The 26,455-nt window shown below is 42.6% G+C and overlaps 1 protein-coding gene across 7 annotated transcripts in view; it reads right to left on the minus strand.

The window, feature by feature from the left end:
* Positions 1-26,455, minus strand: part of DNAH3 (dynein axonemal heavy chain 3) — a 64,231-nt gene that overhangs the window by 17,830 nt on the left and 19,946 nt on the right. For 6 of the 7 annotated variants that reach the window (XM_040647811.2, XM_040647813.2, XM_040647812.2 and 3 more), the window contains 29 exons: positions 25,822-25,966; positions 25,352-25,563; positions 24,982-25,073; positions 24,572-24,686; positions 23,522-23,638; positions 21,704-21,883; positions 21,289-21,425; positions 20,409-20,610; positions 19,018-19,110; positions 18,624-18,734; positions 16,363-16,477; positions 15,003-15,201; positions 13,593-13,701; positions 13,194-13,307; positions 11,870-12,046; positions 11,090-11,181; positions 10,448-10,667; positions 9,491-9,655; positions 8,226-8,337; positions 7,433-7,674; positions 6,732-6,832; positions 6,548-6,653; positions 4,875-5,004; positions 4,154-4,390; positions 3,722-3,825; positions 2,717-3,011; positions 2,110-2,289; positions 1,026-1,149; positions 778-934 (listed from right to left, as the gene is read on the minus strand). In XM_040647811.2, the coding sequence (XP_040503745.1) occupies positions 778-934; positions 1,026-1,149; positions 2,110-2,289; positions 2,717-3,011; positions 3,722-3,825; positions 4,154-4,390; positions 4,875-5,004; positions 6,548-6,653; positions 6,732-6,832; positions 7,433-7,674; positions 8,226-8,337; positions 9,491-9,655; positions 10,448-10,667; positions 11,090-11,181; positions 11,870-12,046; positions 13,194-13,307; positions 13,593-13,701; positions 15,003-15,201; positions 16,363-16,477; positions 18,624-18,734; positions 19,018-19,110; positions 20,409-20,610; positions 21,289-21,425; positions 21,704-21,883; positions 23,522-23,638; positions 24,572-24,686; positions 24,982-25,073; positions 25,352-25,563; positions 25,822-25,966 (4,383 nt within the window). The remainder of the gene's footprint in view (positions 1-777; positions 935-1,025; positions 1,150-2,109; positions 2,290-2,716; positions 3,012-3,721; positions 3,826-4,153; positions 4,391-4,874; positions 5,005-6,547; positions 6,654-6,731; positions 6,833-7,432; positions 7,675-8,225; positions 8,338-9,490; positions 9,656-10,447; positions 10,668-11,089; positions 11,182-11,869; positions 12,047-13,193; positions 13,308-13,592; positions 13,702-15,002; positions 15,202-16,362; positions 16,478-18,623; positions 18,735-19,017; positions 19,111-20,408; positions 20,611-21,288; positions 21,426-21,703; positions 21,884-23,521; positions 23,639-24,571; positions 24,687-24,981; positions 25,074-25,351; positions 25,564-25,821; positions 25,967-26,455) is intronic. The other variant, XM_004945467.5, reaches the window with a different exon arrangement.

Here is a 26,455-nt window from a genome sequence, read left to right on the forward strand (position 1 = left end):
ATATTTTGTCCTAAGCTCAGTGGGTATCTTTCAGTTTCAAGCCATCCGGCATATGGCTCAGCATCTGCTCACTTGACAAGCTTCCTTAACCAGCAACCTGTGACTCTTCTGTCAGTGCATTTTTCTCAGCTGTATCAAATCTCCCCACTCCTGTACATAAAGAACAAATCTTTCTAAGACACGGCCCCTAGCCCTAGCCCTGCCCAAACTCTGACACTGGCCAAGATATCCCCTGAATAGCTGGTGGTCTCCTTGTTCTATTCCTGCACCAAACACATTACCCCCAGTGGAAATACAACTTCTACTATTTCTAGAAATTCCCGAGCAATGTTGCTGAAAATTGAAGAAAAAACGAAAGGATGAAAATCCTCCATATCTGTCATTATACTTTTGTACTATTTGGCCCAAATTCCGGCCAACCTATTGCCTTGTTCACTGGCAAGCTCAGCAACTTTAAAAGAAACACTGAGTCTTTTCACATGCTTGTTTCTGTGGTAGATTTTGTTTGAAAGTACAAGAGGTGGGATGGCCCCGAAGTACAGGCTGTAACAGATTGGCCTTGGATCCCCGGGCCACACATGGAAAGAATATCAGCAAAAATTACAGCTGTTTCCCTCAGAGACAGAAAATACACAACAAAGCACTCAACTGCTATCTCGATTGTAAATGCAAATCAACTGAAATCATAGTTCACGTATTTTGAGATGTTCCCTTCCTAATATTATAATTTACTCTTCCCACTGTTCTCCCCTGCAGCAACATAATGGAACTACTTACCTGCAGATGAGTGTGTGGACAGAGCAGCACTCCTTTAACAACCCGGGAAAAATCTCGGAGATTAAAGACATAATGGGATTTTGAAGGAGTTGGGAGGAAATTCTCAACTGCCATTTTGTAAATCATCATTGTTGCTTGGACCATTATCTTACCAAGCCTCAAGAGGGAAAAGAGAGACAATATAAGATCCGCAGATAAGCTGCAGGAGAGAACATGACAAAGGTGACACAGGAGAGGCACCAAATTACCTTAGAAAGATGGACTCAAAGCCTTTGCTAAAATGCCAATCAGCAACTGCAGTAAAAATCTTGGTGAGAATGTCATCATCAAAAGAACAGATAGATACAACGTTCAAGTGCCGCACAAAGCGCCCTGTAACACACAGAGAACACACAGAGGGATCTAGGAACATCCAAGTGCTTTTCTGCCTTCCCTTAGCATCTGGCTAGGATCAACTCACACAGATTTGTATCTGGCTGTAGCTCCACAATTTTATTTTTGCCTAATTTCTGCCCCAGCAGTGACACCAAAATGGTTCATATTTTATGTCAGTATTCCTCTTTAAATTGACAGCTTTTTAATTAGGAAACCACAAATCTCCATCACAATATGGCCACTATCACCCAAATTGCAATTTCAGGAGCTTTAACATATCCATGATATGGCACAGTAAAACTTTATGAAAGCAATGACCTTCTTCTCAGATTTCATCTAAAAGTATGCAGAATATATACTACTAAATTATAAAAATTCAGCTGCATCAGGATAGCTACTTTAACAAAGCCTCCTCAGAGGGCAGACAGGTATGCCTGTACTAGAGTCTTTATATGGAGGCTAAGTGATTATAATGATGTAGCTGTAGCTATAGTAAGGCTTTCCATTAGAAAATATAACCTTCTTCACAGTGATTTGGCAGGCACCACAGATTTTTGAGCAACGTGCTTGTAAGTAAATGCTGGCAGCCTCTCTCAGCAGCAGGTGATAGGACTTCAGGTGAGAATTGGTAGTGTAGCCAGAGAGACCTGTCAGGAAGATGTGTTACCTTCCTTTTCCAAAGAGTGAAAAGTGGGAAAAGTGAAGTGTCAGTTTCTCAAAGTTTACTGCCATTTCATCATCTATTTCCTAATGTTGATTGAATTCATCCTGGAAAAGGTACAGTTTTGACCTTGAGCACACATACTTCTTTTTGGAGCAATCCAAATGATAGACAAATGTAGAATCTGTCATCAGCAAAATGAAACCTGACTCTTAACTTCAATTAGACAACTCTTCATCGCGATATATTTTTTTCCTCGTGCACAGACTTTGTACTACCCTTGGTAGATTTCCTACCTGTAATATCATTCCTGCCTCCCCCAGGAGGACCCATAGCTGACAGAAGCAGCACATCTACAATATTAATCTTGGATGCATCTTTCTGGTCATACCAGTGACCGTGATCAATCCACTGCCTGAGAAGCTCAATGGGTGGCTGTGCTCCGTACGCCTCCTTGGCCGGCATGTTTAGGTCATCTGTGGAAAGCAGAGGGAGTAAGGAAAAACCTCTCAGTGTTTAGGAATCTTTTTTATGAAGTTAAGAATAACAAACAATTGAAACAGAGGTAGAAAAAGGTTGCATATTGATATTCTCATTTTGTATTAAAACCAGAATCAAATGACACTATACTTTGTAGGCATTACATTGATGGTTTAATTTAGCGTGGTTGGTCATTTTATATTGCATCACATTGCAAACGCATTTAAAATGAGTCAAACTATTCTGAAGAGGAGTACTGCTCCAACAGCTGGAAACCTTTCAGCAGGGGGCAGTGCTAACCCTTCCTTGGACGCCTGAAAAAACAAGGAGTGCTGAGGTAAACCAAACGACATCTCAGTGAATTTCTTCCTTGGCCTAAAGCCAGAATTTAAATGACATAAAAACACGAGAAACTTGTCTTACCTACAAATATCACAGCCCTTTTCCCTGAGGGAGGCCCAAATAATCCTTTTCTTCTTCTGTCCAGCTTGGACATGATAATGTCCTGGGTTTGGTTAGCTGAGGTTCTTGCAGAGAAGTTGATGAAAACTGGGATATATGTTGGCTTGGGAAGCTGTAGTAGAAAACTGTTTGTTATAGCTGATTTTCCAGTGCCAGTGGGACCCACAAAAAGCAAAGGGATATTATGTTCCACATATGTTTTCAGAAAGAACATCTGTCTGGCAGTTTCCATTGTTGGAATGATTAGCTCCGACACCTGTTACATAGAGAAGTAAAACGGCTCATGAAGATCAAACACCTAATACTACACCAACGTGAATACTTTCATGAAGCTACAAGAAGCCTCTAGCACAAACGTATGTTGATGAAATTCTCTTCTCTGAAAACCCAGGTTGCAATGAGACGGTGCAGATGGCACCGCTTGTTCTGCTGTGATTATTCAGTAAACAGCCCAAGCGGTATTTACCTGTTACATGGCTCATAGACACTACATGAAGCCTGAAAAGAGAACTGCGTGGCTAAGCACAGCTTAATTCTGTCCCCTACTGTGCAAATAGGAAGGGACAGTGCTGTCAGAATTTCTCTCTAATAAAAGCTGAACAAACATCAATTATCTTGAAATTACACCTGCAGAATTGGTACTTTTATACAGATCACTGCTGTGCTTCACTTCCTAGAGTTTGCAAATGCCATCAGGATGTATGTGCCACTACGTGGAAATGGAGGGGATCCACAACCCTCAGTACTGCCCACCGTATTCCAAACAAGTACTGACCTGTTTGCTTGGCTAATGCATACTGTACCGTGACATCAGTAATACCAGAACTAATACACAGGGGCCTACAGTGACAAAATGCTGCAGTAGAAACACTAAACATAATAGGAGTTCACAGATGTAACTGATTTATACCTCTAAATCTTTTAACCAAGTAATTATTTTCTACAATGAAAGGTATCAGTGTAAACCTTCGCTCCTGGGGAGATAACTTGTTCATCTTGTGTGATGTAATCCGTCCAAAGGTTCCACTGCCCACTTCCACGCTTGTAAAAATAGAAGTCATAAACATTCCCTGTTAATTAAAAAAAAACAGAGCACGTGAAAACCCACTGATTAGAATAAACTTCTATAACGTTAGTGTGAGAAGTCCGATGTGGAGAGACAACAAAGGCCTTTTTATCTCAGGAGAGCCCCTCCTCCCCTCTCTGTTGTGCTCAGCACACAGCTATTTCAGGTCAGATTCAGCCGCAGTGTTGAGTCCATGAGGCGTACGAGCAGGAGGGCACCTGGCATGCAGCACCACAGCAGAGGGTGGCTCTGCGGCACACCCAACGCTCCGTTAAGGCGCTGAGCCGGCTTACTGCTTTATCAGAAGCCAGGCAAGTACAGTTACTGAGTACCTTTTTCTGGGAAGATGTTGTTTCTGGTAATCTTCACATTCTTAGGGCGTTGGTTTCCATCATCTGTCCCCATTAACAAGTTACGGTAAAACAAATCAAACTTCTTTCTGCTGTCTGCATCAATGGTCCCACCAATCGTCCAAACCAAAGCAAAAAGGAAGAGCCCCTGCAGCCACAAGGCGATCTGCTGACTCGACATGCTTTCCTTCCCCTCTTCCTCAGGTTGCTTTATTTCATCTAAAACACATATTTTGAATTCTAGTTAAATGCTAAGAACAACCATTAACCTCAACTCAAAACCTATTTTTACAGAAAGTATTCTGAGACAAACTCAGAGCATCCACATAGTGAAAACTTTGCCTGTGTGAAGTGCTACAAACAATTAGAGATAGAAATGAATGAGAAGAAGCTTTTAAAAAGGGTCCCTTTTTTTTTTTTTCTTTTTTTTTTTTTTTTCCCCTTCGGATGCCAGCAGACAGCAAACAAAGTGTGTGGAATATGCTCACAGGACCATGTGCAGCTCTGTAATGACACCAATGCTCCAGCATGAAAGCTCTATGCCAGCCAAAGCACTGTGTAGTTAATACTGACCTGTGACAAAGGACTTGTGTCATAGGATCTGAAGCAGCAAGGAAATTCCTTGCATCTGATAACCTTCATTTTGTTATAGAACAAAAGAAAAAAAAAAAGGAATAAAAAGATTGAGATTTAGGGTACTTACCAAGCAGACAAGTATACAGTTTCATCAAGCTATAAGTCAGATGAATAGAGGACGTTTGTACAATGGCTTTGCAATGATGGTGAATGAAATCTAAACAGGGCTCAACTAGCCACATGAACAGGTTGTTGACCTGCCAGGAAAAAGGAAAATGGCTTTTTACAATGCAGCAGTTGCCACACTTCCCACCATCTCCAATTCTCTATCAATAAAACATAAAACAACCAAAATTGTCCAAGTTGGCGGAAGGAAGATCAGGAAATGACCACTGTGAGGCAGCAGATGTGATCACAAAGTCTCACTGTCAATACCTCATGGGGTAAAACAAGCTGCTTCTGCCACACTGAAGTTTTCACTCTACATTTTGTTACCCAACAGCAGAGCACTAGCTCAACCTAGGGAGGCTGCTGCTTTGCTTAGGCAACAAAAAAAATCATTCCAACGTGAAGAAAGAAAAGGGCCTCGACATCCCTTGAAAAAGACTGGCCTCTACTGAGGACCCAGCAGAGATAAGGTGCCACAGCAGGAGCTCCAAAAGCAGACCAGTGGGAGTGGTGGAGCATGCAGGCAGGCTGGTGGGATCTGCTCTGTGAACTCAAGAGGGAAAACGGGAGAGGAAATCATGACCTAGGCTCTTCTTAGGGCCTTTACTCAAGGAGATGGGCTAAAGGGCCAACCTATCTGCTGACTCAGAAAGAACTACTTTGTTTTGATGAACTAAGACAAGGACTGTGTTAATAAAGATCTTTCACAGACTTTGCACTTCTGTTGCATTTGGTCCTGATTTCCTGCAAAAGCTCAAAACGAGTCTTGCTAGGTGAAGAAATCAAGATTTTCTTCAGCTCTAACCCAATTCATTGAAACAATTACAGAATGGCTTAGGTTGGAAGGGACCCTCAAGATCACCCAGTTCCAACCCCATGCCATGGGCAAGGTTGCCAACCAGAAGCTCAGGGTGCAGCCAATCCATCCCTGAGCTCCAGAGATGGGCACCCACAACCCCTCTGTGTAGTGGTGCCAGGGCCTCGCTGCCCTCTGAGTGAAGAACTTCTTCTCACATCTGATTTAACTCTCTTCTTTTAGTTTAAGACTGTTCCCCCCATCCTATCACCATCAGACCATGAACAGATTTTTTTTCTGATTCTTTCTCTACATTTTGATGACCAATAAATTGGAATCTGTATTTTGACAAAAACTGATTCCCATGAACACCTACAATCATTTGCAACCATAATGAAGATAATAATACACAATCTGTATTCATGTTTGTGCAAGAAATCCAACGCATGAAGGACAATTTACCAAGTGTTCCTGAGGTGACTAAGCCACAGAAGATCAAGGTATCAATATCTTAATTATTTCTCAAGTATTTCTCAAGCTGAACTCTACAAATGTCTCAGACATAAGAAGGGTAAGTTCAAAACATTTCTAATCTTTCAGTTTTTCCCACGTTGTTTTTCTATTACTCATGGCATCTCCACTTCTCATGCCCTGATATTTGACACTGATAATTATAAAACAATTCACAACAGCCACTAAGAAACCTGGGACACTCAAAATAGTGACAGTACTTCAACAGGTTTGATTCTTCGTGCCTGCTTTCAAGATGGCAAACTAAGCATCACCTTAAAGTCAATCTGCTAACTGGGACCTTTGTCAATAAGTAGTGCTCTCACCAGCTCCCGGTGCTCATCCTGCAGGTTTGGAGGCAGTGTATGCATGTAGGAATCCTTCAGCGGCTTCCAACCCAGCTGCTGTGGGTCCATATAGATCATACCACATCTGGGAAGAATGAACAGTTATGGCAGTGAAAGAGATGCAGAAGGTGGGACACTCCATGTTAGAGGGCTTTCATATTACCTGCTAACAGTCGCTGGAGATGCTTCCTCTAAGTCTGCTGCCTCAAAGATTAAGCTCATTTTTGAATTCATCTGAATTATTTCACCACTCATTAGGCACAGCTAGAAGGAAAACAGCAAGGAAATGTGACCTACTCATGTCAGTGTTAATCTACCAGCCAAAGCAATGCCTGTCATACATCTCCGCATGTTCTACTTGGTGTCACTTCTCATGTGCTCCTTTGTGTTGTACCACTCGCTACCTTTTGACCTTACCTCAATTTTTCCACATGTTACTGTAATGGCATGCAGAAACAATACTGTATCTTTAGATAACTCTGTAAGGAAAAGCCATTATTATCTGTGGCTTTTCTTTAGTTAATTTATTCACTAAATTATTTGCACAAATTCAGTTTTCAGTTCCAGAACTGACTTTACTCATTTCCGTTTCCTAAAATGTTCAATAAATAAACCTCAGTAACCTCATTTCAATGAAGTCGGAGCAAGATAAGGCTTCTAAGGAAGAATTAACAGATTGCAATTTTCTACTGCACCAAACCATGGAACTCAAGGAAAAATCAATGCTTTTAAGCACGCCAGCCTTTTCTAACGCCTGCAGCATACCATGATTATACTCTTTGACCACCACGGAAGCAATGCTGCTTCTACTACTATAGTAAGGTATGTACTCAAGTGTGAGACACCTGGCTAAAACAAGGCTACCTTTTTATTGTCATCCAGCACAGTGTTCATATTCTCTATCCAAACTGCATCCACTGGGCCATCAAATACAATCCACTTTCGATCATCTGTAGTAGAAGATGCTTGTGCCCTGAAGGCGTGTGCGAGAACCCCATCTGTCCACTCATGGCTTACAGGATCAAAGCTGCCGTACAGTTGTCCCATGGTAATTGCTTTAGGATTAATAACTTGGAATTCAACAGCAAATTCATCCATTGATTTTGCTGTGTAGGAAGACAAACAGAGGAGCTTGAAAATGTGATAGGTTTGTTTCATTCAACATCTGAGTAGGAACATTTCGAAAGGTTCCTACTTGAGCTGCACAAGGCAAGAAACAGATGAGACATCTGAAGTTAGGCAGTAGTGAATAGTAATTTCCTTTACTTGTACAAGAAAAGTGCAAAGTGCTTTATGCAGAAGCACATTAAAAAAGAAAGAATAGAGCATAAGAGATTTTGTATGTTTAAGGGGACTACTTACAATCTCCCCATCACAGCTTGCTTAGCATGTTTTGCAAGGATATTAAGAACAAATACAATGCTTAAAAAATGCATAGAAGTATCAACACATACTGTGTTTTATTACACCAGTAAATACAGACCAAACTACTTCCAGAAAATACAGAAGACAAAATAGTTCAGTGAACAGTAACTTCTTGGTTGAGAAAACAGAATGTAGGACGATTACCAACCTCAGTGTGTCTCTGCAAAGAAAAATACCATCAGTCACAAGATTAATTTCATTTAATGGTAAGTTTGGGGCTGGACAAAGTTACCTGCACACAGATCCCCAAGGGCTCCAGCCAGCACTTGGTATGCACACGTCTTCCCACCCAGAGGATCTCCAACAATCATGAAGCCATGGCGCACCAGCATCATTTCGTATATCTGCAGCAGTGACACAACACTCAGCTTTAACATTGCATAAAGGTACACGTAATGTGTATGAAACCACAGGTACCAATCCCGCACTCAGACACAGCAGAAAGAACAGCAGCCAAACACCTGCACTCCATTAAGGCACTGACCCACATCAGAGCACCATCCTGCGATTATGACAATTCACAGGGATGTAATTCAAGCAGTCCTTCCCCAGACTTGTCCTCCCTTCCTCCTTGCTAAGCATCCTCCCTCAGCTCTCACAGTCACTGCACAGACCATGGGTGCACTCACCAGGCACTGCTCATCATGCTCAATGCATAAAGCCTTCAGTGAAACAAATGGTCATCAGTGAAGAAAACACACATCAACTGGAACTGCTGCTCTGAGGACTGCCAAAGCAGCAGTCCCTCAAGGCTGTCTTTGAACTGTAAGGGTTGTGACCTCTTCAGTGCCCTCAGCACATACTGCCAGACCTCACATCAGAGCCTTCCGCCTGAATGCCTTCAAACAGAACCCTATGAGGAGCCCTAAGCAGGTTTTGTTTAACCTCAGGTTAAGGCTGATATCTTAAATCCCTTACCAGTTAACACTGCCCCTGCTTAAATGAAAGATAAAGCATGGTTTGCAAAGCAGTGTAAGCCAATTAACGTCCCCTAATGAACGAGCCCCACGCCTTGCAGTTCTGCTCCCAATAGCACCAGGCTGCGCTGCTCATACAGAAACAAGCTAAGCATTCTTTGCAAGGCCACCAAAACCGCGGTGCACGGGGGACACAGGAACACAAAGCTGGAGGTAAAGCTAAGCCACGATGGGACACACCAGCCCTTCCCAAGGAGACGGGGCAGAACTGGGACCACAGCCTGCCTGCCAGCCCAGAGCTCTGTTTGCTGGGCAGCACCGTATTGGCCATTAGCAGCTTCAGCTTAATGTTTTATCCTGAATCATCAGGCTTAAGCTCCAACTAATTAGCTCCTTCACCAACTGTCTGAATTCAAAACTCACTGTAAGCAAAACTGACATCTATTTCATGGTATTTCCTCAGTAAATACACTCTCTTTGTAACACTAAATTAACTGATCGCAGAGGCTATGATCTATTGATTCATTCATGATGCCGTCAGAGAAGGGATGAAGAATATTTCTCAATCATTTGCTCTTACTGTCCTCCCCCCCAGAAGTGTGAGAGGAACCTGAATAATTTTCCCGATGAACCACGGAACCGGCTGAAGATCCATTTTCCTGATATTTGCAGTCACTGCCTCAACAAAGAGCTCGTAGTCAGGTGTGGGAAGAACCACTCCCGGGAACAGGTCAGATATGATACTCTGTTCAGGAGAGACAGAATAAAACATAACGTAAACCCACAGATTACAGAAAGGGGAAACTCCCAAAGCACTGTAACCTGCAAGGAAAACAACGCCTGTACAGGTAACTGGAGCTGAAGAGGAAATGTGTTCAGAACCTAACGCCCAGGCACTAACTGCAGCCATCGGTGTGCTCTGCAAGCATGAGGGAGGAGGGAGCCCTGCAATTCTCCTACACATGCTGATGCTGTAAAAGCAAGGTTAACCTCCTGCAAACGTGTCTCAAACCGTGCTGCAGAAAAGTGAAAGCTGTTGAACGTGTTCTGTTATTAAACAGAAGCTCTGTGTTCTGAGGTGTCAGAGATAATGGTGCTCACATCTCAGCTTTTGGGTCTTCCATTTTATTGGCTGATCTGTAGCTTCACACAGTCTTTATTTTGTATGAAAGCAGCACACCAGCAACAACGTCCTTGTTTTCATCTGACTTCAAATTTACAATCGACTGATTTATTTGTCCACACCTTTTCTGTAGCACAAAGCTAGAATGCAAACTGCAAAAACAACATTTCTGCTAATGAAACAGTGACTTCAGCAAGTTATCTTATCAACACTTTACGGCATAACTTCAGAGCTACCACTGAGTGTCTGTTTTTCAGGATAATACTCATGGAACCAAAGACCACATTCAGATTTGTGGACTGCAACAGCCGTACGCCAACATGGCAGCACGTGGAGCAGCTGTTCTTCATAGGGAAACGACCTTTCCTGCAGGTTCTTACCACAAAACTCAAGCACAGCCCCCTGACGGCTTACCTGAAACAACGGCACATCCTGTGCCAGGAATTTGGCGAGGTTCACATCCATCAAAGCGCGCAGCAGCAGCACACTCTCATTCTCAGCTGGGTACTTCAGCTTTAAGTTTCCTGCTGCTGTCAGCACAGATTTAACAGCACGCATGCCATAATCATAGTGGTGCTGAGATGAGAGCTGCTCTGAGCACAAGCGGTACGTGGCGACGATCTTCTGGGCAAGACTGTGGGATTGGAAAACAGCACGTGGAAAAGGAAAACATCTCACCATGCCAAGAAAATAATTTAAGCATCAAAATCACTGCGGTGACTGTGAATACGCAGACCCATCAACCAGTAATTCTGGTAAGATGCCTTGGAAGCAAAATCGTACACACTGTGATGTGCCAGAGAGCGTGTGCCACATAGCAATTCCACCTCAGGTGCATTTTGCAAATGGTTCTGTGCAGAGATACATATCTGTCAACATGAGGTGGTAAACGAGGACTGGCAATAATGCAGGGGATCAAACAGTACTTTTTGGAGAACCCAAACAAGATGGACTTTCCAGAATGTTATGCTTTAAAGATGCATACATGTATGTGTGCCTTAGGGAGGAATGAGGTATATTAGACTCAATCAAGGTGGAAAATTCAGCACGTCTTACCTTCGAGAGTCCAAAAATCCCATAGAATAAAGTGAAATTTCTCCAATCAAAGAATAATCCGGTACCATCATGGCAACTGTTCGAAACAATGCCTAAAAGAAAAGAATATTTAAGCTCACGCAGCGGAATTTGATAGTAAGCTGTGCTTGTTTTGTAAGAATAGTATCTGTCACGTGTGAACTTATAAAAATCACGTTATTCTCTCATTCCTGTTGGAATCACCTAAAATAAATGAGATCGCATTAGAACCGTTACCAGAACTGCGATCTTACCAAGAGATCTGTGCTAAGCACTGTAAGAACAAATATTTAGAAAGAGTCATAACTCTAAGGAACTATTAACAGACCAAAACAGAAGGCATTATTCATCTCACTTTTGTAACAGACATGCTAGCACATGGCTTGCTTAATGTCTTGTATGAGGTCATGTGAAGAATGCATGCCAAGGCTGGGAAAAGAACCCTATCGGCCTCTGCAGTTTCTCAGGAAGTTGTTAAAATGAAATCAAATCAGGGTTTGGAACTCCAAGCCATTGTACACCAGGAGAACTTCCATTTAGTGAAAGCACAGCTAAAGCTGCAAACTGTTATCAGGCTGACTGCACTGAGACCTTCTGTCTGTGCATTTCATACAGCCCTGTGTTTATACATTCAGTGAACAGCAGAGCAGAACGAGTCAGATCATTGTACTACTTGATTGCTGTCTTGCTTTTCTTATTAAAATAGATGAGAAGCTGCAAATTCTGTTTAATGTCTACAAGAAATCAGGATCCTAGGGTTACCTTCAGATTATCGGGCAGCTCAGCCCGGCCGGCATAGCCAGGATTCATTGTGATGAACACAGCACAGGTGGGATTGAGAGAGATCTCAGTGCCTTCAAAGATGAACGTTTTGACTTTACGGATAATAGCTTGCTGTATGGTAAGTATTTGTTGGGCGACCACAGACAATACTTCAACCTAATAAGGCAGAGCGAATTGAAAAACGTCAGAAATACAGAGACAAAGGTTTTTATATTTTGATGGCTATCTCCTGCAATCCTCCAGGTGAGAACCACTCAAGGTAAGGCCCAGACTGATAATCGAGCCTAAATTTTAGCCATCTTTTAAAGCAATCCTCGGAAATGTCATACTCCCATTCTCTATTTAACGAATGTACAGATACCACGAGGCTTCTGAAAGCCTCTGAAAGAAAATGCGATCTGCCTGAACATGGACAGTCAAATTGGGTGGCCAGGAGCTCCCTCTGGAAGCCTCCAGGAACACCAACCTTCTGCCTCACGCTACATACAATTCAGCATCTTCAGAATGACTGACTCGTTCAGTGCCCCAAATGGACGGGAAACACAAGGAATGGTTAAGGCCACCCAGGGCTAATCCTCAGTGCCTCCTATTCAGGTTACAGAACACTGGAAAATGAGAATGCTAACACTGGAGTTCATTAAAATACAAGTTACAGCAGACAAATAGAGAATTTCAGCTGTTAAAGACACTAAAACATAAGAAAATACAGATCTTTGTGGAATTTCCAGGCTTACTAGTATTGACCTAAATCCAACTCCACCAAAGTATCAATAAAGCTTGTCTGAAGTCATTGATGACCAAATTTATAAAGAGAGAGAGAGTGTGAGATTCTATCCAGGGTGAGGAGTAAGTTAGGCAAGTCTGGTTATGCAGCCACTTAACCTGATAACGCAGTGACACTCATTTGTCACAAGGAGACCCTCTGCTGGGATCTGTCTGTCTCGTGCTGGACATCGATAAAGGCTGCCTCAAGAAGAGCAGCACGACAGCTCTTTTCTATCAGAAATCTGGGTTATTCTGGAATCAAACTATGACTGTCACAAACAAAACAGGAAATCATACAGCAGTATTTCCCACCCCCAGATAGATGACCCAGAACATAAGGCTTCTGCAACACAGCCCAGGCAGATGTGTTCCTACAACAGGTACCTGAGGTAACCCATTTCTGGGCAGCGAGCATCAAAACAAAGCAGCCATGTCACCAAACGGAAGTAGAAAATTGGCAATAGTGCTGTCATGTACCAATCTAAAACCTTGTGTGCCTCAAAGCTTTCCATATTACTTGTCCGAGTTAAGAAATTACCTCAATCCGATTGAATTCATCAAAGCAGGACCATGCCCCAGACTGTGCCAGACCTTTAAAGAACTTGCCCATTGCCTTGTAATCAAGACCATCCGAGCAGTTAAAGACCACACACTGTAACAGAACATCAAGACAACATCTCTCAGGATTAACATCAAGTCCACTATAAAATTCTTAGCATCTAAACCAGGAAAGGATTATTATTACCAATTTTGGATGACTACACAATGATGTCATATAGACATGATCCTAAATGCGATGCTCTTACCAATCACTTCTTTGAATAAAGTTTGAACTGGCAGAGGACAAACAATACCTGATTAAGAGCAGCATTGCAATAAATACCTACATACCCATACAAAAACCAAAAACCAAACCAAACCAACTACATTTTAGTACCTGTTTAGCTAGTGCTTTTGCCAGATCTTTAGTTGTTTCTGTTTTGCCAGTCCCAGCAGGTCCTTCTGGAGCACCACCAAGATTTAATTTCAAGGCACCCATTAATGTCCTACATGAAGAAGAGCACAGTCACTAGAAACAGTAATCATTAATGGCAAACTGTCTCTGAAGGGTTGGACCAGTGTCTTCCTATACAGGTTCCCCTGACAGTGATTTATGTGTACTTTGCAGTTTGACCTAGCAACCTGCTGTCATCTCACAGCTGACTCCCCAAAGTGGAAGCTTACCATCACTCACCTGGCCTACAAGGAATGTTGAGGATTTTTATTACATGCACCCACTCTGTATATCCTCCATCGCACAATCAAATGTGCAGAACCACAGGGAAAGTGGCAGAGTTTGCAGAAAGACATGGTGCTCCCCACGACAATAACTCGAAGCTCGCTTTATGAACAAAGAAAATCTTCAGAGAAGGCTGAAAAAGCATGAAGGCTGTTTCCCTAAATGTGGAAATGACTATGCCCTCCAAGCGATATTCATACTAAAAATGACATCCCTGCTAACAGTGGAGTGATCTTTTTCTTTTACAAGCCATTCAAAGACTCGGCCACCAAAAGCAGTTGCTAAGTCTGGATGAGCCTGCTTGCTCGCTGTTTGCACTATCACTACTGAAGACAACCTCTGTTTGCAGGCAATGCAGCAGTCCCACCATCTCTTCCCTACTGATGTGCATGGCAGAACAGCGAGTGTTTGCTGGCCTAGGCAATCATGTCAGCATTTAGCTGCGGCTTGTGTGTGACACTGAGCTCGCAACTGCTCCGTGCCCAAGTAACATTACAACCTCTCTATATTTGCCTGGAGGTAACTACCAAGAAGTCTCTTTAAATCTCAAAATCTAAAACTGCCTGCTGAGATGACCCATGTCTCCAGGGTACACTGGAAACAAAGACTCAAACTCCCCTGGAGGACAAAGTATTTCCATTTCAGCCTCTTGCAAGCAAGCTGTGGAAGAGCCACCCACCTACCAGCAGTCAGGTACCAGTGAACGACTCTATAGCTGCTCTTCATGTGAAAGGCAGGCACACCTCACATGCATGCCTTACTTTACAGAAATAAACTCACCAGTGCTACTGCACAGTTCTTTACATTTCCAGTACTAACACCTTCCAGCATTTTTCAGAGGCACTTTCCTGTGTACAACAGAGATTAGTACTCTACGGGTGTAGGAATCCAAGTGCTGCAAATATTTTACCATATTCGGACAAAGAAGATGGGTAAGATTTGCCTCCAAAACCTACACGGAACTCTTAGATGCTAAGGCTCCTACAATTATTAACTATAACAAATGACATTAAATACAAACTGCTAATCGTTAAAAAAAATATACTATTCATAAACAACACAGCTCACCTATAACACCGGTCTGTTAGCGGGGTTATAACCAGACGTGAACAATTGCCCAGATATTCATATCCATATTTGGCTTCTGTTGTAATCATTCGTACCATCACATCCTCCCCTTCCCAGTAGTATCTCAGCTGAGAAATCCACTGGAAGTCATTCAGATCTGTGATTTTGTCTTCAACCAATTTTTCAACCACATCACGAGCTACAGAGTAAGGGACAGACTGTTTTTAAAAATCCAAACACTTCTACTATCTTTGTTTACTTAAAGCAGTGTATAAGGAAAATAATATTTCCTTACATACACATAAGAGTAAACCAACATTTAGGGCAGTAGGACAAATTTTATGTCAGAAAGAAATCTCCAGCTGTTTTGTACAGGGAGTCAGCTCCACCTGATCCAGATCCCAGTGCAAATTCTAAGCAGAGGCAGAGCTGTGCAGGGCTGGGCAATCTCTGTCATGGTGCAGTAACTCTGTAAAGGCTGTTTGAAGCCAGTGGCTGAAGGAGTCTACATGGGACACTTGTTTTCCCTGATAGCGCAGAAAAAACCCCACCAAAATCTAATCTCGTGGCCAAATTCCACTCTGATAAGTAGACCACAAAAGAGCCAGGAAGTGACAGAATACTGTTTACATCAGAATTTGGCTCTAAAAATACAGTGCAAGATCCTCAACAGTTACATAGCTGCATGCTTGAACACTGTACGATGGTTAAACATCCAAGTCCAAAGCTTACTTTTCTTTCTTCTTGACTGATATATTGCAGCAAAACAAAATCCAAGATTACTGTTGTTAAGTACTGAGCCAAGGAGAATTTCAGCAAAGACTGGAAGGATGAATGAACAAAAACCTCACAAATCACTGCATCGTGTAGAGACATAATGAGTGAAATCATTTTTTTTAATGCCCTAAAATGACCAAAAAAAAAAAGTTTTAGAGGGAAAGAATAACCTTTTTTTTAGTATGACTGAGCAGAGCCATTTTGCTCAATTCAAGCAGTGGAAGTGCTGGCAAAGCAAGAGAACGCTGCCCGCTGCTCCCGAGCAAGAGTGTGAGCAGATCCCTTCCCTCAGCCCTGCTGCTGTAAGAAAAACAGAGGGCCATTGGGAAAGTGTTGAGACAGCTCACAGAGGCTGCTTGAGGTCCCTGAGCCTTTATCAGTGGCTGGACCCTGTGCACCACTCTAGCCACTACACCTGATTTTCATCTCATGGGGATTAACCAAAGAAAATGATTACTATTAATCCTCTAATGCATCTTCTGGCATGGTCGGTTTGGTGGAGGAAGGATTACTGGAGCTGCCTCTCTCCAGTAGTTTACCAAAGTACAGCAGTGCTGCCCCATATGGAACAAGATGCATTTACCATGCACATCGATGACAGTAAGAGCTCCGAGAGTCAGCCGGGCTCCACTGGACAGCTTTCCTCTCACCAGGTCAACAATGTCTCCAATCTGCTGATTGCTCTCCTCCAAGAAATCCTGTCACAGAAACAGAACGCAGACATGACAGCAATGGCACAGTGCTTCCTGAGCTCCATGGGTGCGTCAGGGAGAGCCCCTGTCAGAACGAAGTGATGGAACGCCCAACATCACTCAAACATTTAAAATTCTTTCATGCACTGGAGTTCTATCACACTATGAGCATTTTAGAAAGCCTTATGGCCTGAAACATAATGTAAGCAGAAGTCTTCTTTTTCCCAATAGAAATGCCAAATTTCTATCATAGGAGATGTGCAGACTCACTGTCAAGTAGATCTGGACTATATTTCTTCTGGAAATTTGTAGTTAGCTGCAAATTAATAAAACCAATACAAATCTAAGATGCTCCCAACTTGGAACATTTTAAATTATTTTCTCCTGAGTTTGCATTCATGATCTAGGCAATGGGACTGAGTGCATCCTCCGCAAGTCCTCCACATGACTCATCCTACAGCTGTGCTGCCATCCAGACCTCAGCAGGCCAGAGAAACAGGCAGCCAGCAACCCTGTGACTGAGGGTACGGAATAGGATCTTCAGCTAGTGTTAAACACCATGGACAAGTTGTAAGAGACTATTCTTTTATATAATTGACTCAAAGTTTGCTGAGGAACAAGTCCAGGCAAGTCCTGGGCAAAGGCAGAGAAATCTTTTGTCTTGAGGACACTGATGGACAGGTCCTGGCTAAGGATTGTGAAATCCTCTAAGGAGCACAGATGGACAAGGCCAGGGGCATCGAGAGAGAGATAAGCTGCTGCTAATGGCCGGGAAGCGGTCTTTTTGTGTGGACTTATCTCAAGGAAAATGGCCATCTCAGGAGGTATGCACAGGATTCTTGCTCAAGCACCCAGGAATGTCACGTAGGCAGCAGAAAATGGAGAATAAAAGAGGGTCCAATAACCACAACGGTGAAAGCTGATCCTTCACCACAACCACGGCAACGGGAGAGGCTTATCTCTCACCACGACAGACTTGAGGGGTTCTCTGCCAACTGATCTCTCACCGCAACGGGGAGACGGATCTCTACGTGGAGACTGATCTCTCACCACGACACGAGCTTCCTGCCTTCAGATCCTCCTCTACGGACCGTTTGCTGATGGACTTCCCTGGGCCTGCTACCTGAGACCTGCTGCTTCCTCCCCGACCTGCACCCTCTCGTTGCCCAAGACCGGCCTCGCTGCTCCTGCCCTTCGGCCTCGGACCGTCGGAACATCGTGCAACGGGACTGCTGCTGGATCCTGGTGGTGACTATCCCCGCTTTACGCAATTCTTGCCTCTTTCTATCATTTCTATCGCTCGCCTTCCCTTCCCCATCACCCCAATCCTTAATAGCGTCCGTCCTCCCCTTTCCCCATCTCCCTTATTAACATTTGTAATAAACTGGTCGGACCAACATTTGAACCGTTGTTTCTTAATCTCACGCCGGGCATACATATTTCTAAGAACCTCCTCTCCCTCCTATAAATTGGAGCGAGACACAAGTTAAATAGTAAGGACACAGGAACAAGGAGCTAGCTTGAAAATGCAGTACTTGGTATACCAAGTTTTCATGGTTAAAAAGCAGTCCAAACAATCTACTGACAGAATGAATCCCCAAATTCATCCTCACACACACTATTAGGATCAGACAGAAATGATTTTCATTACTTGATCACACATTTCACTATTTGAATGTCTTGTGATAACAGCAGCACCACAAACACATGAGGAGAAGTAACAAAACTGTACGGAGGAACATATCTGTCTGCTTCACCTTCATGGTAAGAGAATCCAGCAGTAGGCAAACATCCGTAACACACTTCAAGAAAAGTTGCCTGCAGGTTCCCTTGGAGCTTTGCCGGTAAAGATGGGAGTTAGGAATAAAAAAGCAGCGCTTAACAACAGTTTATGACTGTTTGTGTTGTACGTCTATTTATACCAGTACAATTTCACAGAACAGTAACATCATTTCCTCCAGCAGAGCCACTGAAGATACAGAGAGTCAAGGAGAGCAAGGCCCTGCTGTGATTCAAGACAAAGGGAAACAGAAAATAAAGCATACTGCAGGAATAAGCTATAGTGTGCTCCTGACAGATCATCTTCTTGGTTAGACAGAGGTTTTATTAATAAACACTAAACTCTGATTAAGGCAACAGAAGAAAATCTTACTTGTAAGGTTCCTTTCCTTATGGCCTCAGATACTGCTTCTGTCCAGTAAATGGATGAAACACAAACCACCACCTGCCCGGGCCACTGCAGTACCCAAGCTTTTCGAGGAACCTTAAACATAAAGATCCATTTCAAAGTCAAATAAACACACTTGATCATAGCACTGCAGTAAGTATTTTCTCCAGTTTCTTTTGTCTCACACTGAAAATAAATGAGAGCTTGCATGGAAAGCTTTGTCACTTTTTCCTCAAGAACATTAGAACTAAAACTTCATGCTTACTACTGAACAAGGAGAGCTAGATTCCCCTTAGCTTCAAACAGGCTACCCTGGGTAAGAAGAATGGGAACAACCTGTTCACACACTTATTTTGTGCAATAATTCAGGACCAATTACCTTGACGTATCCTTCTATGCCATCTTGAAGAACTTGTCTTACGCTGGCCAGCATCATTTCCTCAACTTGCAAAAGCCATTTTTCTACCATGCCCTTCAGGTAGGAAAAGCAGTTAAATCAATAAACATTCTCTCATTATGTTCTTTTTAAAGTGCAAACCCTTTGAAATGGATAAAACTCTAATAGACTTTTCTCTCATTTAGGAGAAAAAGTAGCTAGAAATTTTGCAGATTCTGACAAACACTTCTGCAGCTGAAAACTGCCTTTAGGGAGGCAAATCAGCTAACTGCAGAGAATCCAGCTGAATCTACACACAGGGCTTCCCATAAAAGAAAACTGCACGTGCCAGCTGGCACAGTCAGATAAGCTTGGTCATTTTAACATGGGACATTTTGTTCCTGGAAGATTCAGGGGATAAAAGGAGGTATGCGGACCTCACAACATTCCCCACCTCTCATCTCTTTCTGGTTACCATTCAGTAATTCACCTTCATACCTTCAGGCTGAGAACAGAAAAAGGAGGAAATGAGATAAAATCCAAGAATCATCAAGGTTGGAAAAGACCCCTAAGATCATTCAGTCCAACTGGCCAGATACTTCTCAGCACTTACAAATGTGAAGACTGCAACAAACAGTGGAATTGTGAGGAACTGATTTCACCTTCGACAATCTTGGAAGTACTTAGAGCACAGCATTATAATTTAGAGTACAAATTGTCTCGTGAATTACCACTAGTTTTAGCAACAGCTGAGATGAAGCAAGTTACCCCTCTGGTACAGCAGCTGGGGAAACAGCTTCCACGGGAGTACAGAGATCATCATTCAAGATCCAACATTTTTTCCCCTTGTCTTCCTGCCGTTTCCTATCGTGCTACTTTCCTGCTTTTTGTTGCTAGGCTTAATGCAGGTCTAACGAGCATAACAGAACAGTGTTCAGACAGTAGGATCCCTCCAGCCCAAACCATTCTATAGCACAGTCTGCCCTGCAGGACAAAGACTGTGGCAGTCCCCGGGCTTCGCTACCCAGCCGCTCTCTGACCGAGGGCTGCACCTCCTCGGTGGCATTCCTCTTTGCCCTCATTCCTCTGTGCTTCAGCCGTGCTGTGCCATGTTCTATAAGCACACTTATCCATACACATGAACATTTAGACAGACGTATGCATAGCATTTGTGCCATATTTCCTAAGCAGTGTGTGCGTCAAGAGGCAGAGAAGCACCCCGAGGAATTTACCAAACTGTTACACCTCACTCATTTTTGCAGGAATTCCTTTTTTGTTTTCCATCCCTAAACACCTTTCACAATCTCATCCTAAATGTTTTAAATTTCATTCCCAAAAACATAGAATTTAGGCAAAGCATACATTTGATATCATAGTAAGAAAAAAAAAATTACTTTTGCATTTGTAGGATAGATTTTTTCTATGAAAGGAACGATTTCCTTCTCCGAACTGATCATGCCTAGAATCTCCAAATTCTCAGTGAACTCCAGCTGAGCAATTCCCTCGAAACACTTCTTTAAATGTGGCTGCACTCGAAGGGGATCCTTCGTTTCAGAGAGTATTTCCAGCAGCTCATCATTAGACAGGAAAAAGAATCTGTCAGAAAAATACAACTAATGAATAGGAACATTCCAAACACAAGAACTGTCGTTATACTGTCTGCAAGTTAAATCGCATTATTGGTGATTATAACGTCAATAATGGAAAAATTACTATCCCGGACCCTTATAAGTTATTGTTAACATTATATAACTCATAATAGTTGTTTCAGTCAGAATTTCAGCACAAGCTTCTTTTCGCGCAGAGGAGGAATAAGATGGTTTCTCAAACCCACGTAAAACACTGGGAAGAGCAGATGTATCAGTGCAGCCAACAGAGACCTGCTAAAACACAGAATCCTGTTCCTCACAATCATTTATCAGCCCTACCTACTACACATCTCTGCACAGTCAGAGAGGGTAAGGCAGTGACAGAACCTCAAAACAGCCATGGCAAAGTAGCAGCTTGCCTCAAAAATGCCCCGTGAGTGATGAAGTGCTTCTAATCATAGACGGAAGCAATGACAGGCAGACTTCCTCCCCACCTCTGCCTGTCCCTGGCACTGCAAACTTAGCTCAAGCAGAGAAAAGTTAATGAGAATCTGGGAAGAAGAACAGTTTTGTCTTTTGTTTCATGGCACTGTGTCCCACACATGCTTACGAGATGACACTTAACAGCTCAGCAAAAACTGGTTGAAAGAGCATACAGATTTTTAGGCCATATTAATTCATTTACCTTGGGAAAAACAATCTCTTCTTTTCCAAGTAAATATTCAAACCCTTTTGAATGTCTTCTAAGAGAGCGTTTGCTTCCTGCAGTCTGTCTAACATCTTGGGTTGGTCAGTTGCCACAAGTACCCTTGAGTCTTTCACCTGTATAAGAACAAATACAGTACAAATTGCTGAAAGTTCACTAAGTGTCTGTACATTAAAATTTAAAATAAAAATGTCACTGGAGCTCTACATCACACTGCAGTATCCATCCTCTAGAGAAATCTCAAAGCCATTTTACTACAACACCAGATTTCAGACCTTCTTGTGACCTAAATACAGACAGCTAGCTCTAAAACCCAGGAGGTCCATCTTCCAAGCAGCAGTAATGATGTCACTGGATATACATAACAATGCAGACCTTAAATGTTAGCACTTACCACATGTGCCATGATGTCCTTCCAGTATGCATCCACAATACCAAACTTTCTGCCCTCTTCTGGCATTTGAGCTATAATGTCTTCCGAACTAAAGATTGGCTCCAAATACAACCACGTCGCCTGACATTTCAACCAGCTATCTATAATACTTTGCATTAAAGTCAGCTTCGCTTCCCAAGCCTGCATTGAAAACATTTAATATGTAAGACTTACAAGCAGCCACTTAAACGTGCAGATTGATTAGGAGAGAGACAGTAAAAGATCTCAGCTTACTAACGTAACACAACACTGTATTCCTGTGGGTTTTTTTCGTAAGGGACTTTGGAAAAACACCACTGGTGGAGTTTCCCCTGACAGACCTACTGGAAAGAACCCTGTAGAAAAAAGCCTAAACATCCTGAGAGTGATACTGCACCATTAGCACACGCCTGAATCCCACACACAGTCTGCTCAATGCCACTCCTTTGATGAAAGACTTCCCATTCAGCAGCAGTTCAGAAGTGCCTTCTGCACCTTTTTCTCTTTAAATTAATTGATTAGGTCATGAAACAGTTCTCTGGCTCAGATCTGAAGGAATATGGGACTGTGGTTCGTGCTTCCTGCTTTCTTGAAGGCAATTCTCCTCACAGGATTTGGCTGATGCAGCTACCAATCAAGTGAGAGGGCACCATATGCCTTAATAAAGCAAATACACACACCTGCAAAAAAAAAAAAATGCAGGCCAAAGGAGCAAGAAGTTTTTCAAGTACTTGTACAAGGCTGCTTCTCAGTTGTGAGGAAGGGAAACAATTTTTTCTCTTCTATATTGCAGATCATCACTCTCCTCGTGGAGAGGGCACAGTTCACAACTTCTGTACTGGCAGAGGTTTGTGGAGAAGCCTACAGTGGCTTACAAGGTGTTCAACAGTAAAAATCCCACCGATTTTTCTTTCTGAGCCTTTGCACTCCAGCTGAGAATTAATTTTGGATCAAGTTTGCAGCAAGAATCCAAAAGCTGTGCCAGGCCAGCTGTAAACCTTCTAGCCCACCTCTGTCATCAAGAACACAAATCATGCAACTTACAAACAACTGTAAATTTGCCACTGCAGAACTAAAAACTTTCTGACTGATGAAATGATGAATGTTATCTTTTACCAACTACAGCAAAATTGTAATGATCAAGAAGTAACCGACTGGGAAATCAAGGAACAGGAGTTGCTTGGCAAAAAAAAATAAGAGAAAAAAAAAAAGAGAAACTGAAGTGCTTTGAAAGAAGGTAGAAGCATTATTTTAAAAAATAAATGAGTATCCCTTATAAACAACAGGCACATTTCTGCACTAGCACTTTTCAAAGCAAGTGCTGGGTAGAACTGCCTAAGAAGCAAAGAGATCACCAGAATGGCAATCCAGGATCTCCAAAATGCCATCTGTGTGCTCCCTCTGACCAGCAGCACAGCTGAACACGTAGCAGCAGGCTGAGCCAATGGGGTCAGTGTGGACTGCACCAATAGCAGAGGATTACAAACACACCATCTCACCCAAACGGCAGATGTGGGTCTTACTGCACCACAAAGCAGGGCATCTTTAAATCAACTGTGCCATTCCAAGACTTTTTAATGCCAGGATCAGCAGCTACATTTGCTCTAGCTGTAAAGCAAACTTTGCACACCTTTGTCTGGAAACCATCAATTCAAAGCTCTTGGAGAAAAAAAATGAATGTGTGATACCTTGAAACAGTTTAAACTATACAACTTCTTACCATGCCGAAACACGTGAAAGCACTTACAGAAACCAGATCATGAGAGACACACAAGCTCAACCAAACCAGCTTTTTCTTACCCGGCATTCGGCTTCCAGTGGTTTGATGAAGGGAGAGCCGCACATCGTCTGAGTCTTAACAATGTGATCATCCAGTAAAAGCTGGATGTCATCAACTGCTGACAAGATACTGTTGTTCTGCAAATACAACACATTTTAAGGTAAGCTGCAGTTGCTCCTTTTCACTGCTTCTCAACCTCATGCTCATTCAGCTTCCTGCCACCCCATTCTCTGATGGCTGAAGGCAGGAAAGCAGCAAGGCACTGAGGAAGCCCGAAACACGTCTGCAGATACAACCTCTCTACTGTGCATCACTATTTCAAAGGCCAAGGGATAGATGAGTGTTGCAAGTGGGAAGCTAGCCAGGGATGTTAGTGATTATAACCACCTTTCCACACAATCATACAATGGTTTGGGTTGGACCAACCCAACCTCATTAAGACCATCTTGTTCCAACCCCCTGCTGTAGGCAGGGACACCTCCCATAGCCCAGGTTGCTCCCCATCCCATCCAGCTTGGCCTGGAGTGCTTCCAGGGAGGGGGCATCCACAGCCTCACTGGGCAACCTGTTCCAGTGTCTCACCACGCTCACAGTAAAGAATTTCTTCCTAACATTTAGTCTAAACCTACCCTCTTGCAGTTTAAAGCCATTTCCCCTTTTCCTGTAGCTGCATGCCGTTATAAAAAGTCCATCCCCAGCTTTACTGTAAGGCCCCTTCAGGTCTGGAAAGGGCTGTAAGGTCCCCCTGGAACCTTCTCTTCTCCACAGTATGTGATTTCCTGTGCCTTCTGGGCAAGAAAGACACTTCACCACTGTTCACCTTTCCACACAAAACTGCAGAAGCTCTCAGTCTCACCCATTTCCAAGGATGAATACGTTGAGATCACAAACGATCCCCGACATGAAGGTCTAAACAGAATAACATGCAGTAATGGAGACATTTGCCCAGGCCCTGGGGTACGATACTGCTTTCCATTATGCCACCATGAAACAACAGTAACTTCCCTCTAATATTGAAAATGAAAATAATTATTTTCAACAATGCATATGTAGAGTTCACATTTACTCACAGTATCTCTGTATTTCACCAGACTGAACTGCACGCTGACCCACTCTAATTTCATTTTCTCTATTGACTTCTCTAAAGAATACTCCTTACTTGCAGCTGCTCCGATGGGTTCCAGCCTAAGTTGAAACAAAACATAACTTTGAAATGCTTTTGCAACTGAAGAGCTGCTAACTTTTATATGGATTTCTCAGTAGTAACATAGATTCTTATCTCAGGGAATATTTATGCGCTTCCAAGCTCACCAGGTAGAGAAATCAGTATTAATTTAGATACTACTACAGACAAAATTCTGAATGCAGAAATTAAGTGCTATGGGAACATAACCATTTTCTGTTGTCGTGGTTCCACAAAGACATCTGACAGTTCCATCGGGCTTTGTTAAAATAAGAAAAAGGAGAGTAAGCTTCTTACTGATCAATGTATTTTGAGAGTCCCAATTCCAGCATGTTTAGAAGGGTAGTAGTTTCGTTCAGTCTGACTTCACATCCTACAACTTCACTAATCTGAAAATGAAGTAAGAAGTAGTATCTGTTACCAGGAGGTACGCTTGTAGCAGATTTATCAAACAGCAAGAAATAAATGCTGAACAGTGCTCACATAACCGTCCCATTCCCTTTTCTGCCAAAAATTATTACTTCAGAGGAGCTCAGATCTGTACCATTGGAAATTTCAGAACCTGATCTACAAAGCAACAGAACACAGCATCTTCTTACGGTGGCACACAGAACTGTCCCCATCACGTGCAGCAGTGCACCCCAGGTTAGGGCAGAGCCTGAAGTACCTGCTCCCAATGCCTCTCCTTCATTCCACGATTGCAGGCAAGGGACAGGACAGGAAGATGCTGCTTAAACTTATCGAGTTTGTATTTTGTGCTTTCTGCTAAGCGCCTCGGCCCAGCCAAGTCTGGAAAACTCTTGCTGAGCTTGTACATTGTTCTCCACATCTCGCCAATTTCTTCAGTAATTTCATCAGCATTCAATTTCTGGAGAAATCCTGAATGCAGCAACATAAAAAGAACAGAATGAGCAATTCAGGGTGGATTGTTCACAGGGATTCCTAGTAACCTCCCTCTAACTGGAAATCACTCAGGTTTTGTTTGTTTAATATCACTGCAAAGTCCATGCCTACAGTTTTATTTTGGTGCTGGATTCCAATGCTTCTCTCTTCAGAACTGTTATCTCACAACAACCAGGCAACCCTTCCAGCTTCTGCTTAACTAACTGAAAACGACACATCTCATCAATGCCTCACCGTGCATCCACTCCTCAGACTTGGTATGAAAATCATACGCTGTTATCCAGAGCTGCTCAATGGGCTGCTTCTTTGTGATTATAATCTGCAGTAAAGGAAAGTAACTCTTCTCCCGCTCAAGTAATTCCTCTTCTTTATTTATTGCCTTTAATTAAAAAAAAAAAGTATTAAAAATCTTATTTCTATCACAGATTCCTACTACTAAATAAATAAATAAATAAAAGAACTTGCTAATAGTTATTTTTTGTTATAATTTTTCACATGGCAAAGCCAATCACGTACATAGACTTACGCCCACAACTTTTAGGCAGGTGTGATCTTGTAAACTCCCTTTGTTATTTGTTGGTATCTTTCACTACTGAAATAACTGTGAGATGGGTAGCACCATGACGTGCACTGATGCTGTGTCTCATGAGCTACCAAGGCACTCTGAAACGTGGATGCAAGCTCATAAATCACATAGGAATTGTCTTCACTTGGGATTATTTGTTCTGAGCTCATATTACAGCAGCATTTGGGAACTCCAACCAAACAAGTCATTACTTGCTGATTCTATTGATAACAGCACACTGTTTTTGCCCAAAATTGCCTGCAGTATAAATGAACGTGCAAAGATTTAGAGAAAATCACTGCC

This window comes from Gallus gallus, chromosome 14 (assembly GCF_016699485.2).
Source record: "Gallus gallus isolate bGalGal1 chromosome 14, bGalGal1.mat.broiler.GRCg7b, whole genome shotgun sequence".
Taxonomy (NCBI): domain Eukaryota; kingdom Metazoa; phylum Chordata; class Aves; order Galliformes; family Phasianidae; genus Gallus; species Gallus gallus.